The 16,072-nt window shown below is 42.0% G+C and overlaps 2 protein-coding genes across 3 annotated transcripts in view; one reads left to right on the top strand and one right to left on the bottom strand.

Annotated features, from left to right (window-relative positions):
- LOC138966948 (uncharacterized) overlaps positions 1-16,072 on the bottom strand; it is a 136,268-nt gene that overhangs the window by 93,005 nt on the left and 27,191 nt on the right. The gene's annotated exons all lie outside the window — the stretch shown is intronic.
- Positions 6,887-16,072, top strand: part of LOC138966952 (mpv17-like protein 2) — a gene marked incomplete in the record, with an annotated part of 17,680 nt that continues 8,494 nt past the window's right edge. Inside the window, 4 exon segments of the mRNA XM_070339363.1 lie at positions 6,887-7,489; positions 11,320-11,481; positions 12,522-12,598; positions 15,136-15,264. Of these exon segments, the coding sequence (XP_070195464.1) occupies positions 7,315-7,489; positions 11,320-11,481; positions 12,522-12,598; positions 15,136-15,264 (543 nt within the window).

Below are 16,072 nucleotides of genomic sequence, written 5' to 3'. Positions count from 1 at the left end.
GCACACAACTTAAAACATGTACGACTTAGCATAAAGGAAGAAAAATATATAGCCTGCTTTCAAAGTCACTGCACGGTTTACATGTAGAGGCATTATTAATGTCACTGTTCTTAAGAAAATATTTGGGCCCCTGAGACGCAGGCTACTTGTTTGAAAGAGAAATATTTTTCCAATTGACCTTAGTCCGCTGTACTTTGAAATTCAAAAGAGAAGCGCAATGCCATGTTTTCCTGTGTGACATGAAACAAAATCCGTATCAGAAGAGGAGACCACAAAAAAAAGAGGAATTCAGCCTTTTGCTCCGTGTAGGCTTGCTGCTGTAGATAAGCATTGCAAAGTGTTCCCACATAATACAAGAAAATTGGTTGATTAAAATCAACAGGGGTCGAAGCTGTGTAGCAATAAAAGAAACGGTTATGTACGGACTCCATCATATTGGGTTACAAAACTTACATGTGTTGCAGAGTATTTGAAACGGCGGTATTACTGTATATACAGTGGTACCTGTGGTTAAAGGATACGATGTGGATCAACCATCGGCTGTACGATTGTGATGTGTGATTCTGGACATTGTGATTGGTTGTATTGACGCTATTATGTGCTGTTTGGTACGGTACGGTTTGAGATTGTTGGCAGATGTAAGCAGAACTGTGACTGACTCAGCGCATAGAATTTGATAGATGATCGAAGAATGTGCTTCGTACAGTTGGTTTAAAATGTATTACATATATGTTCCTAAAGTTTACATTGACATACAGTGAAAACAACAACAAGCCTACACTCTAAACAAAAGTGATCCACTCCTGAACACCCTTTGTGTAACCACTTCTGAACACCCTTTTAGCAGAACACTTTTGGAACACAAAAAGTGTTCTATACACAAAAAAGTGTTCACATCTGAACACTTTTAAGTGTTCACCCTGCTGTAACCACTTCTGAACACATAAAAGTGTTCAGGTCAACACTTGGAACACTTTTGGAACACTTTCATCCTACACTGTCATACAATTCAGAAAGACCTTAAAATCAAATTTTGTGAGCAAAGAAGTATTTTTATTTGACAAAAACGAAATGTCTGCAGCAGCCGCAGAAAAAAAAGGGTCTGGGGTAGGAACTGTTGATAACATAATATACCGAGCAACAAAAGAAACGCGAAAAAATTCGTCATTGTTTGATTGACAAAATCTTCATCAATTATAGAGTTAGAATTATTAAACCACAAAAGTTTAATGAAGGCATGTTTGACCTTGCTTTTGTGTGATTATTTTGATGCTGTGACTGTTTTAACACACGGGACAAGCAGGTTTATCGTTAAACACACCGCCCTGATATGGCCCTTCGTGGTCGGCTGGGCGTTAAGCAAACAAACAAACAAACAAACAAAATCGTTAAACACATAATGCGCGCTCGCAGCACGTGCAAGTAGAGCAGGAGAAATCTGATGTGTGAGATGTGTTCACTAATGCATTAGCAACCAAAAGAGACCATGGCACGCTTGCTGCCAGTCTCACTTTTGAAACAGCCAGGATGCCAAGATTGACACCACCAAAATGCTAGGTCGATTTAAAGCTGGGGGTGATCCAGAAGCGCTGGCATGTGCTTTAAACGTGCATGTGTCAAGAGTTTATCACCTTCTGCGAAGTTCTGGTGACATTGGAAGCACTGCAGTTATGCAACGCGGTAGATTTTTTTCGCATTACCCCAATAAGACAAGATCGCAATTTCCTTCCACAACGTCTTCGACATCGATTCAATTCAGCCGCTGACACTACCAGGAACATCACTGGAAGCAACCAGTGTCCGATCAGTGGCCAGAGAACGCGATGAAGGCTGACTGAGCGAGACCTCCAAAACTTCGTTAACGTTAAACCTGCTTGTCCCGTGTGTTGAAACAGTCGCAGCATCAAAATACTCACGCAACAGCTGTGTCAAACATGCCTTCATCAAAATGTTGTGGTTTGATAATTCTAACTCCATAATTGTTCGAGATTTTGTCAATCAAACATTGCAGAATTTTTTCGCGTTTCTTTTGTTGCTCGGTATATGTTGCTATTAATATGAACGGAGCTCTGGTAAACCCCATCTTGAAAGTTCACACACGAAAGTCCGATAACAAAAACACCCTTCAGGGTTGGGAGGATTCCAGGCCCTTGGTCTTTGGTTTCGTTTTCAACTCGCTGTCCGGAACATCCTGTTCGAAATAAAAGTGAGTTTTAGTACATGATGCATTTCCAACTCTTAAAGGTGGTCGTCTACATTTTTGCTTTTTTTCAATAATCTTATGGTTAGATTTCGCTAAAAAGTTATGTCAGATGATGAATGAACCATGGGCAAAAAAGTTATAGAAAAAAAATATATGTAAAAAAAGATGTTATTTTGGGGTAGCGTGACGTGACTCACGCTTCCAATATTTTTGTTTTCTGTTTGCTGAGAACATGTGCTTTGCCTAAAAATACTGACCAATCAAATTCATGTCACTATGCTTATACTTTATAGCCACGCCCAAACAAGTGCAGCAACAGTTTGACACTGGAGCGCTGTCCACGCTTTTTTTTAAACGCACGGGATTTGAGAGGAGTTTTGCGCTTGGCATTTTCCAAATAAGGATATCCTACTATGAGTACTACGCTGGAATACTACAATGAATTTTCAAACGGCTACACTGGCTTCGTCTTTCCTGATCGAAAGGGGGTGTATTGTTGATATTTGTAGATAATAGACTCTGCATTTTAATGGTGAAATGGCGATTTCGGTATAAAAATGTAGACAAGGACCTTTAACAGGTTTGTGTTAAAAGTTTGTACTTAATTGATAACACTGAAGTGTAAATCTTAACTAATAGTGGACTTCTTCTTGCTGTCAGCAGATCTCCAACAATCGCAGTTACAGGTAAACTATTGTACATTTTTGATTCCAGAACGGGCATAGGTCACATAACAGAGAACAAATACGCCACGTCCAATTCGCTCTCACCTTCCCAACACACAATGACACTCGCATGTACGCACATACACACACGACTGAATGTAAAAAGTAATCCCTCTTGAAGAAGGAGTCTGCACCTAAGAACAAAAAGTAGAATTAAAATAGGTCTTTCGCAAGGATTTCATTGGCGCGTGGCCACTCTGGAAAATGGCACTCTACAAATTGTTTATATTTGGTAAGCAGTAAACCGTACTGCTAATCATGTGGCGAGGCTTTGAGCACGCCCGTTTTCCTTAACTCGTTCTTAACCTATGTGAACCCAGGGAAAACACATTGTCAACAATCACTGGAAGCCAAAGATCACTGTCGCAATTAATCGTGAACTCCGATGAGTATAAGTTCAAAGAACGGTGTCATATTGAATGCACCCTCTAGTAATAATAATAATAAGAAGAAGAACATTTATATAGCGCTAAATCAAAAACTTTCGTTAAAAAGGCTTGCTCTAAGCGCTTGACATCTAAACTAAAACGTCATTCACACTCTTTACAATGATGTACAAGAACTTCATGTCTCACTCTTTCATTCAGTATAGCAGAATCCGTTTGTAAAGAAACTAAGTTTTGTTGGTTTGATCTAAAAAATGAATTACAAGGAAATCATTTATTATGTAATGTATTCTATATCATAGAATGCATTCTATAACGTCCCGAACTGCCTTCTCTGATACAATGCATTCTCTAACACAAAATACCAAAATGCTTTTTAGGCCTAAAAAAAAAATAGGTGTGGTTTCGGTAACATAGCCAAAAAAAATAGGGTAGGAAGGTAGGCAATCACTTTTTTTTTAAAACTTTTTTTCTAATGTGTACAAATTAAACCTACTTGACAGGGAAATAAGTGTGCGACTCGGGCGCTTTCGCTTTCATTGCGTTTTCTGCACTCGTTTACTTGTTGTTTTGGGTATTTTTTTGACAAATGTAATAAAAAGTTATAGGGTCGGCCCCAAAAAATAGGGTAGGTCGGGTTACCGTAACCACACCTATTTTTTTTTTAGGCCTTATGATAGAATGCGTTCTTTAACGTCCTGAAATGCATTATAATGTATACAAAATGTCCCGAAACTACAACAGGCCAGCCCCGCAAAGGAAAGCAGAACTACACACACACAGCCACACACACACACACGCACACAGAGAGAGAGAGAGAGAGAGAGAGAGAGAGAGAGGGCAATAGACAGACAGACAGAAACAGACAAACAGAGAGAAAGAGCCCGAGTCAAAGAGAGACATAGTGACAGACAGACGCACGGAGAGAGAGCAAAGAGAGAAAGAGACAGACAGACAGCCTCTGAACAGAAGATACTTTATGATTATGTTTCACCTTGAATCTATGTTAAATGTTCCACGACACCGATTTCAATGGAACAATTGACGTATTACACACTTTCCCAATGCGGGATTTGTGCTAACTTTTTTTCAGGTGCGACGATTTTGTTGTTTTTATTGCCTTTTTGTCGAGTAATACTCCGTCTGTCAGCAACGTTCGCTACCACACGTTCGCCACTGCTTCATGCTCGATTAGATTTTTTAGCTTTTTCACAGATTATAGACGTTTGATTAACGTTTTCTTTGCAGTTCTGGATTTCTAACCGGTGTCTCTCTGCTGATTTTGACGATTCACTTTTCATACACGAGCGAGAAGTTGCTGTCAGCTGGCAGACGTTGCAAACGTAGGCAGTACTGACAGGCGGAATTGTTTTTCACTTAAAGTTAAAATAAAAATAGATTTGTTTTACATTCTGTATTCATATGCAATAATCATTATTTTAGAATAAAACGAGCGAGTGTCTTTTAATGAAAAAAAAAAGTGTTCCTTGTTAATGAAACATGTACGAGGGGTATTCTTGGAGTCCTTGGAATCTTATATTAGCGCACAGCCCACCGTTAATTTGACCACGCCATTTTCTCAAAAGATCCTTCCTGAGCTGTGACACACGTTAACATTCTGTAAAAAATACCTTTCAAACATTTCGGCGTGAGTGTTTTTGCCGATGCCCTAAATGACCCTCGTTTACTCCCGGACAGCTGCATCAAGGCTCTCGTAACGGTTTCCTCAGAGCTTTTTCTTTAAATGTGAAAACAGGAAAACGTCAAACCGGGCATATTCAGGAAAATATAGTGAATGAAACTTCAGGCAAACATCCTAATTTGTAAGAAATTCGATTACGGGACATTTTAATGGACATAGCATCAACCCTCAAGTACCCGTGTTTGGCGCCAAACTTAAAACACCACGGGCAGGCAATGATGCTTGTACTACTCTAAGGTAACCGTACGCTGCTCCCGGCCTTATAGAATTGTGGCGATGTGTCCTTATTTTCCAAACAAATATGACCACCTTCTTCTTGCCAGTGTTCCGAGATCACCAATAGTTGATAGGGGTGGAGCCGTTTAGGAACATCACAACGGCTGATCGATGTGTTGCCAGGGGTCAGATTGATAGACCCAAGTCCCCATCGCCTTCGACAACATTCATAAAACCCTTACACTCTCTATAGTGACAATTGGAGAATATGTGTATGCACATTCCGAGACATACCCAATTTTTGTACAATAAAAGAGCACGGGCACCCACTGTCTGCAACGCTCGTGTACCCGCAAAGGCTTGTGCCAGATCACATTTGTGTCCTTTGCCTCCGTGTGTGTCCTTTGCCTCCGTGCATCATCTCTCTTCAAGGTTTCAGCGACAGCAACGTTTGTTGCAGTGACAGCATTCAACTGTCGGTCTGGCCGGGTGTCATCTTTGAAGACGTGTCTACCCGATTTAAATTCATTGTACCAGTTGTAAGTACTCGTTTTGGAAGCAGCATTTTTCCCCCAAAGTTCCCACAATATTCAGTAGCTGTGAGAAACGTAACAATCCTTTTAGAGATGTGTATACATCATTGTTGTATACTCCCTTTTTGGGAGCTCCATGACAGGCAAATATACATGGACGGATAGTGTTCTTCAAGAGCTGTTTTCTTTGAAGAAGAAACTTTGAGATACATGAACATTTGTGTCATCGCCAATAAAAGGTTGCCGTATGCATACGTCATTGTAAATATCATGAGGCATTACCAGGAGCTTGGAGTCTAAAGGACTCCCAGAACAGCCTAGGTATCTTGGCTTTTCTTGCTGTTTTCGAAATTAGGGGGTATATATACTATAAGTTGATTTCTGCCATTAAACAATTGATAAAGAAGTATGTATCTGTTTTTATCTTGTACACACATAAATACACTTTCAAAACATTTGACTTTTGTTAGTCTATGGAGACCTTGATATGTGAAAAAAAAACTTTTCCCTGGCCAATTTAGGTAAAACTCGCGTTCGGATCGAGGACAGCATCATGCAAACATATAGACAGCCCAAGACAAGTAACTTTGTAGTGAATATCTGTTATATGTTTGAAGTTTATAAACCATTTAGTACTATTGGTTTGCTCTCTTCTTTCTGGAGTCAGGCTTGCATCAAGTTTGTTTGATAGATTTTCACGTTTTGGTGGCAATTTTCGTTTCGCTTGATTTTCTATGGAAAAAACCCACTGCGTATAATATTTTTCTTTGTTTTGTGTTGTACTGAACCTAATTAGTTAAAATAACATCCATTTTCACAGTATTTCACAGTTTTATTTTTGACTGGAAGTGTGAGAGAATGGGAAATGGCTGAAATCAATACCGTGAAACCTGCCCAGTGCGCATTCTCTGAATGGATGGACATTTAGATCTAGAGTAAATCCAGTCTACCCTAACCACCACTTCTAACAACCCCGCACCTGAGTCTTTTCACGAGAAAGGTGGGTGGTACTGGTACTGGTAGTCAAAATACAATCTAGTCTCGGTCAGCCCATTTCTGCGATGAGTCTCGGTTTAACAAACGGTTGTCAGGAACTACGACATTTGACGTCAAATTATCAATGACGTCAGTATCAATAGGCGTAGCTTTCGAAGCAAAATTCTTTATTTTACATACATGTTAGTTGTCCACAGGTAGGCAGGGAAATAAGTCTCATGGAAAGCAGGGTTGTTTTATGGCCGCCGTAATTACCAGCAGATACATGGCGAGCAGTAATTCATGACCATTGTGTCGCCCAAGCTAAATGCTGATTCAGGCGTCGAATTATGTTCTGACTTTTGGTAGCTTTCAAGTCGCGCTTCACATTCATCTGTTCCAGCGGAGCACTCGGCAACATGCCGAGACTAGTTCAAACGGTGCTCACAATCACAATACGTTGTTCTTCATCCGCGGTCAAGGCCAAGTAAGCGGTACAGATCTACTAGGCTTCCAGTTCTGTTTTCGTTGCAATCTCCCATAAAAGTCCAGCAGATATTTCGATTCCGTTGCTATGAAAAATGTTGGAAAAGTTTTGAATACTTTCTTAAGTCGCAATCTTTTTGTCACCAATGTGATTGCTTTCGGTGGGCTGCTCTCTCTTGGAGACTGTTTTTCTCAGAATCTGCAAAACTACCATCAGATAAAGAGCACTGGGCAGAGGAGAGAGTACGACTATGCACGCACAGGTTTGTGTATACTTTTTGTGTGAGGTGCTAATGTGTGTGTGTGTGTGTGTGTGTGTGTGTGTGCAGGGCTGGACTAGTGTCTGAGAGGCAGGGGCTTCCAAAATGAGGCGGGGGTACAGGGGCTTGCCTTGCCCCCAAGGTGCTGTTGAAATTAAGCATTTGAAAGGGGGTATTTTGGGTCTTCTTGAGAACAAAAAGGTACATTGGGGGGGCTACCGGAACCCAGGCGCCCCCTAGATCCAGGACCGTTGCGCGTGTGTGTTTGTGTGTAGCAGGACTTGGAATGTGTAGTGTTTGGTTTTGGTTTTTTAATGGCAGCATCCGCGGTCCTCTTGCCCTGGTCCCACTCCCAAGTAAAGTTCTGTCAGTGCATGCAACAAACTATTTAGTATCACCGAGAGAGGCAAATACGTTATACGCGACCCTGGTGTCAGAGAGAGAGAGAGAGAGAGAGAGGAGGGGGGGGGGGGGGGGGGGTTATATATCTGAGATTCGAGGGAACTCCTTCGGATTTTGACAGGGGTCAGTAAGACATCTTGGTTGTCAACTGTCTTGTGCGCATCTCACTGGCACGAACACACACACACACACACACACACACACACACAACACACGCACAAACATACACACGCACACTCACACACACACACACACACACACACACACACACACACACACACAGACTCAATTTAAAGGCCCAGTCTGCCTCATAATTATGGTTTACAGAACGATTTAAATCTTCTCACGAATAAAGCAGTTCTAACCTTATGGAACACACTTGTAATAGCATTTAACTGCATTAAATGACACAGTTCGTTGTAATGTCTATTTAGCTTGCGTAAACCACATACCAGATTTCGTGGTTTATTTTACCCCTGAGCCATCGTGGACCCGTGTCACACACTTTCCTTTTTACATTTAGTCAAGTTTTGACTAAATGTTTTAACGTAGAGGGGGGAATCGAGACGAGGGTCGTAGTGTAAGTGTGTGTGTGTGTGTGTGTGTAGAGCGATTTAGAGAAAAACTACTAGACCGATCTTCATGAAATGTTACATGGGAGTTCCTGGGTATGATATCCCCAGACTTTTTTGTTCTCCATTTTTTTAGATAAATGTCTTTGATGACGTCATATCCGACTGTTCGGGAAAGTTAAGGCGGCACTGTCACGCTCTCATTTTTCAACCAAATTGGTTGAAATTTTGGTCAATTAATTTTCGACGACGCCCGGACTTTGGTATTGCATTTCAGCTTGGAGGCTTACAAATTAATTAATGAGTTTGCTCATTAAAGTTGTCATTAAAATCGATTTTTCGCAAACAAATTTAAAATTGATTGCATCGTATTCTTCATGACATTCTGAATCTAAAAATATATATATATATGTCATGTTTACTCTTAAAGGCACAGTAAGCCTCCCGTAAACCATCACAGATACGGTCAGGCTTTTACACACAGTACAAACACCCTTTTATTTAAACACTCACCGATTGAGAACATCCTAGGTGCCCTCCGTAAAGAGCGAACAATTTTCAAAGAATTTATTTTTGCGTGGTTTATCTTACCCCTGAGCCATCGTGAACCCGTGTGATCCAGTTTCCCTTTTTCACAATGTAGTCGTCAGTTAGTTATTTGAATGCGACTATTTACAATAGCACGTTTTTATGCACGAAACAAACGGCTGTGGTTCACAAGAACTCTAGCGATGGCTTTTGACTGTTGAGAGGAACGGCGATATGCACCAGTTGATAAACCGGCGTCGTCTGCTACGACCCTGCTTCCGGGCCGCTTTTCTTTTTTCAAACTTTCACAACTTCGAATTGTACTGATCTTGTCTTGATGAAAAAAGAATTCTTTTATGATTAAAGAATGTCTGTGTAACAAGCTGTCAATTTATTATTTAGATTTTAAAAGTTAGGTCCAGCGCAAAAACGCACCACGGTCCAAAAACATTTTGATAATCATCGATTCACGGCTATCGCCAGTTTACATCGATAGAATGAGACCCGAAGGGAAGTAACTCATGTTTGACCTGAGTTCAGGATGGGTCCAAAAAGTGTTCGAGACAATCTGCAAAATTAATTCTTTAAAAATTGCTCGCTCTTTACGTAGGGCACCTAGGATGTTCCCGTTTGGTGAGCGTTCAAATGGAAGGGTGTTTGTACTGTGTGTAAAAGCCTGACAGTATCTGTGATGGTTTAGGGGAGGCTTACTGTCCGGGCGTGAATTCCGGTATTCATAACAGCCGTCCAGCATCAAAACGAGGCGCCATTGCTGTTGAGGCCAAGTCCACGAAAATAAATTCTTTGAAAATTTCTCACGCTCGACAGAAAGCAGCCAGGATGTTCCCGTTCGGTGAGCGTTCAAATGGAAGTATGCTTGTACTATATATGTAGACGCTCGGGGAGCTCTGTGATGCGTTACGGGAGGCTTACTGTGCCTTTAAAATGTGATCACAATTAACGAAAATAGATTAATTAGTCTTACGATTAAAATTTAAGAAATCGATCCAAAATTTAGTTCATCTTATTCTTTATCGTTTCCTGATTCCAAAAACATATAGATATGATAGGTTGTATTCAAAACAAGCTCAGAAAGTTAACACGAATACAGAAAAGCGCGCTTTCCTGCTTAGCACAATTATACGCTACCGCGCTATTCTGGCGTGTGCATATCACTGGGTTTTGCACATGGGAGGTGAGCGATTTTCTTCTCGCGGGGATTGACGAAGCTGTACTGTCTTGGTGAAAAAAATACAGTGCGTTCAGTTTCATTCCGTGAGTTCGACAGCTTGACTAAATGTAGTAATTTCGCCTTACGCGACTTGTTTTTCACAATTGTTGTCGTCAGATTGTGATTTCAATGCGACTCGCTGTATCTGCAATAGCACGTAATTGTGTACCTCTGAATCTAAAATGCAACAAACGACTGCGAGTCACACGATATATCTTATCGGCGGCGGTTGGATTTAAAGGAGCAAGCGCTATGCAGAAAAATTCGTCTGCAACACGACCTTGCGTGACCTAGCAGCTGCCTCGATCCGGGCTCCCTGTTTTAAAACTTTCAAAACTTCGAGTTGTGCTGATCTTGTCTTGATGAAAAAAAAGAAATCTGTTATGGTTTAAGAATGTTTGTGTTACAAGCTGTTAATTTATTATTTAGATTTTAAAAGTTAGTTCTAGCGCCGATACGAGGCGTCCGATTGTGGTACTAGACAATCCGGCTGGCCATGCAAAATTAAATTGGTTGATAAATGGTCGCTCTTTACAGACGACACCTAGGGCGGGGATTTAGCTCAGTCGGTAGCGCGCTGGATTTGTATCCAGTCGGCCGCTGTCAGCGTCAGTTCGTCCCCACGTTCGGCGAGAGATTTATTTCTCAGAGTCAACTTTGTGTGCAGACTCTCCTCGGTGTCCGAACACCCCCGTGTGTACACGCAAGCACAAGACCAAGTGGGCACGAAAAAGATCCTGTAATCCATGTCAGAGTTCGGTGGGTTATAGAAACACGAAAATACCCAGCATGCTTCCTCCGAAAATGGCGTATGGCTGCCTAAATGGCGGGGTAAAAAAACCACGTAAAATTCCACTCGTGCAAAAAAAACTAAACACACGAGTGTACAAGGGAGTTTCAGCCCACGAACGCAGAAGAAGAAGAAGAAGAAGACAGACGGCACCTAGGATGTTCTCAAGCGGTGAGTGTTTAAAAAAAAAAAAAAGGTGTTAGTACTGTGTGTAAAAGCCGGACAGTTTCTGTGACCAAAAACTGATGGTTTACGTGAAGCTGAGTGTGCCTTTATATAAGCATAAAAAATGATTCCCGATTTGTTTCAGGGCGTATGTTTATTTTAGGAATGGTGCTGGGTCCCTTTGGTCACTTTTTTTACGCGTCCCTGGACAAGTTTATACAAGGGTCGAGTGTCTCTCATGTGCTCAGGAAAATAGCCGCTGACCAGCTGATTGGCTCTCCGTTATTCTATTCGGGGTTTCTTATAGGTATGATTGTGTTTCACTGCATTTATTGTTTAGAAGTGGTGGAGGGGGAAGGATGTGGTTGTGAGGTGCGTACGTGTGTATGTCGAATGTGCGCGCGCGTGTGTGTACGTGTGTGTGTGTGTGTGTGCGTGTGTGTTTGTGTGCGTGCGTGTTTGCGTGCGTGTGTGCGTGTGCGTGCATGCGCGTGAGTGCCTTTCACTGACTTGGTGAAAAAAGAATATTAAACTAATTCGACTTCTTCTGTAGTTTTTTTGTATCGTCTGGGCGATCATTTTATTTTATTTTTATGTATACATATAATATACATGGCCTTACAGTTTGTTTCATTTTGCAATGGTGTAACAAGACCTAACAGAAATTTCTGTTCATCCCAACATACTGACATTGAAGTTGTGTTTGGATTTGTATTATTTTTGAGTCACTTGAGAAAAAGTGACTCTATGTAATCGGTCAGTGTTAGTCTGTCCGGCCGGCCGGCCGGCCGGCCGGCCGTCCGTAGACACCACCTTAACGTTGGACTTTTCTCGGAAACTATCAAAGCGATCGGGCTCATATTTTGTTTAGTCGTGACCTCCAATGACCTCTACACTTTAACGATGGTTTCGTTGACCTTTGACCTTTTTCAAGGTCACAGGTCAGCGTCAAAGGAAAAATTAGACATTTTATATCTTTGACAAAGTTCATCGGATGTGATTGAAACTTTGTAGGATTATTCTTTACATCAAAGTATTTACATCTGTAGCCTTTTACGAACGTTATCAGAAAAACAAGGGAGATAACTAGCCTTTTCTGTTCGGCAACACACAACTTAACGTTGGGCTTTTCTCGGAAACTATAAAAGTGACCGGGCTCAAATTTTATGTGAACGTGACTCATTGTGTTGTGAATAGCAATTTCTTCCTGTCCATCTGATGCCTCATATAATATTCAGAACTGCGAAAGTGACTCGATCGAGCGTTTGCTCTTCTTGTTGTTTTTGTTTATTGAACTGTATAATTATAAATAATTATATGGTTTTCCTAATTGTTATGCTATTCTAGGAGGGGGCGCACTGGAGGGGAAATCGATGCGCCAATGCAAAGTCGAATTAAAAGAGAAATTCTCGACAATTTACATGGTATGCTCTCTCTCTCTCTCTCTCTCTCTCTCTCTCTCTCTCTCTCTCTCTCTCTCTCTCTCTCTCTCTCTCTCTCTCTCTCTCTCTCTCTCTCTCTCTCTCTCTCTCTCTCTCTCTCTCTCTCTCTCAGCTGCTCTATACCACTTAATTCACATCAATAAACTCGCAATCTACCTCAATGCAATGCATTTTGTGTACATATGTATAATGTGTTTTCACTTTAGTTATCTGTTAAAATGTAGAGTTTTTTTCTATTTTTTATCTTGTATTTTTATTTCATTTTTGACTCACATGCGAAGCAAAAGTGAGTCTATGTACTCACCCGAGTCGTCCGTCCGTCCGTCCGGAAAACTTTAACGTTGGATATTTCTTGGACACTATTCAGTCTATCAGTACCAAATTTGGCAAGATGGTGTATGATGACAAGGCCCCAAAAAACATACATAGCATCTTGACCTTGCTTCAAGGTCAAGGTCGCAGGGGCCATAAATGTTGTCTAAAAAACAGCTATTTTTCACATTTTTCCCATTTTCTCTGAAGTTTTTGAGATTGAATACCTCACCTATATATGATATATAGGGCAAAGTAAGCCCCGTCTTTTGATACCAGTTTGGTTTACCTTGCTTCAAGGTCAAGGTCACAGGAGCTCTTCAAAGTTGGATTGTATACATATTTTGAAGTGACCTTGACCCTGAACTATGGAAGATAACTGTTTCAAACTTAAAAATTATGTGGGGCACATGTTATGCTTTCATCATGAGACACATTTGGTCACATATGATCAAGGTCAAGGTCACTTTGACCCTTATGAAATGTGACCAAAATAAGGTAGTGAACCACTAAAAGTGACCATATCTCATGGTAGAAAGAGCCAATAAGCACCATTGTACTTCCTATGTCTTGAATTAACAGCTTTGTGTTGCATGACCTTGGATGACCTTGGGTCAAGGTCACATGTATTTTGGTAGGAAAAATGTGTAAAGCAGTTCTTAGTGTATGATGTCATTGCTAGGGTTAGTTATTTGACCTTGACCCTGAAGGTCAAGGTCATGTAAAGGTCAAGGTCAAGCATGTGAGTCGTATGGGCTTTGCCCTTCTTGTTGTAGTAATGTTAGTCCCTCTTTTGGGCGAGGGCTGGATGTAAAAGAGCAGATCACTGCTTAATCTACTACCCTCGTTAAATAAAGAATTGTCATTGTCTCTCTCTCTCTCTCTCTCTCTCTCTCTCTCTCTCTCTCTCTCTCTCTCTCTCTCTCTCTCTCTCTCTCTCTCTCTCTCCCTCCCCCTCTCTCTAGATCTCTCTCTCTCTCTTTTTCTCTCCCTCTCTCTCTCTCTCTTCTATGCTTATTATGTTACCCTCGTAAAATAAAGAATTGTCATTGTCAGCAAGTTGTCATTGTCATTCTCTCTCTCTCTCTCTCTCTCTCTCTCTCTCTCTCTCTCTCTCTCTCTCTCTCTCTCTCTCTCTCTCTCTCTCTCTCTCTCTCTCTCTCTCTCTCTCTCTCCATTTGCTGTTGTGTACTTGATGTACTTCTGAGTAGAACATGCTCCGTTACTAGTACTACGCTAGTTAATTATCAATTGAATGCGAATAAGCTAGGGAACCGGCCTGCTCGAGCCTCGGATTCCCCATTCCGTTGATATGCTTACGAAACACATTGCATCTTGTTAATTCAAATATGGTATCTAGTCAATCCCGGCAAGTTTCCTTGCGAAAAAATAGGGCGTCGCGAAAGAAAACACGATGTACAAATAACATCCCAGGGACCAGTCAATGATTGCTGACTCACGATAGTATAATGGCAAATGCTAATTGTGAAGGTAACCCTGGTGCGTTGTTTTAATATTCCATACCTCAAACCGTACCCTCATGGAACGATTTCAGACAGTATTGTTTGAGAGGTACATTTGCTTGGAACATAGTATTACCTTTAAAGACATACGATATCGAAATAACCACACACAAAACAACAACAAGACGTCTCTTTTCGACCCTCTCTTTCGAGGTGAAATCTCTGATGTTGAAAGCCAGATAAAGCTCGAAAAGACCTCATAACGTGAAGGATGGCGTCGTGTTAAAATTCTGTCCCTTCTTCTGCATGTCTCCCGAGACCGCAACACGGTTGGCCTAGTGGTAAGGCGTCCGCCCAGTGAGCGGGAGGTCGTGGGTTCGAACCCCGGCCGGGTCATACCTAAGACTTTAAAATTGGCAATCTAGTGGCTGCTCCGCCTGGCGTCTGGCATTATGGGGTTAGTGCTAGGACTGGTTGGTCAGAATAATGTGACTGGGTGAGACATGAAGCCTGTGCTGCGACTTCTGTCTTGTGTGTGGCGCACGTTAAATGTCAAAGCAGCACCGCCCTGATATCACCCTTCGTGGTGGACTGGGCGTTAGGTAACAAACAAACAAATGTCTCCCAAGAAAGTGACAGAATTTCGAAAACGAAATTTGTTTCGATCACTTCAAACATATCAGCAGTAGAAATATAGTGCATGTATCGGTATCGTATATCATTAATGGAATGGCTGACGTGCAGGCTGACTGCTGTCTGTGGCCGCCAGCACAGTTCATCAACTTCTACTTCCTTCCCCCACGTTTTCGCCTCATTTACATTTCTGCTCTCTCACTGGTGTGGAACACTTACCTGTCTTACATCAAACATGAGGTGCGTGTTGTGTGTGTGTGTGTGTGTGTGTGTGTGTGTGTGTGTGTGTGTGTGTGTGTGTGTGTGTGTGTGCGTACGTGTGCATGCGTGTATCCTTATCCTTATCCTGTGCGTGTACGTGTGTGTGTATGCGTGTCTGTCTGTCTGTGTCTGTCTCTCTCGAGATGCAGAACAAGTAAGATTGCACTGGCGTCTTAACAAAAAATTAAAAAAAATTAAGTAAACTCTACTGCCTTTTATGTGAAAAACTCTCTATTTAAAAAAACAAAAACAGGCTGAAATATAAGCGCATAATTATGATTATATCATTCAGGTCTCCTTTGTTGTGTATGCACATAGATTTAGCGCGCGGAAGGAGAGAGAGAGAGAGGAAGAGAGGAGAGAGAGAGAGAGAGGGGTGGGGAGAGAGAGGGAAAGAGAGAGAGGGGTGGGGAGAGAGAGAGAGGGAGAGAGAGAGAGGGGTGGGGAGAGAGGGGTGGGGAGAGAGAGAGGAGAGAGAGAGAGAGAGGGGTGAGAGAGAGAGAGCTAGAGAGGGAGAGAGAAAGAGGAGAGAGAGAGGGGGGTGGGGGAGAGAGAGAGATAGAGGGAGAGAGGGGTGGGGAGAGAGAGAGAAGGGAGAGAGAGAGAGAGAGAGGGGTGGGGAGAGGGAGAGAGAGAGGAGAGAGAGAGGGGTGGGGGGAGAGGAGAGAGAGAGAGAGGGGTGGGGAGAGAGAGGGGTGGGGAGAGAGAGGGAGAGAGAGGGGTGGGGAGAGAGAGGGAGAGAGGGGTGGGGAGATAGAGAGGGGTGGGGAGAGAGAGAGGGGTGGGG

Source organism: Littorina saxatilis, linkage group LG5, assembly GCF_037325665.1.
Source record: "Littorina saxatilis isolate snail1 linkage group LG5, US_GU_Lsax_2.0, whole genome shotgun sequence".
NCBI classification, from domain to species: Eukaryota; Metazoa; Mollusca; class Gastropoda; order Littorinimorpha; family Littorinidae; genus Littorina; species Littorina saxatilis.
This window is presented reverse-complemented; position numbering and strand designations above follow the sequence as displayed.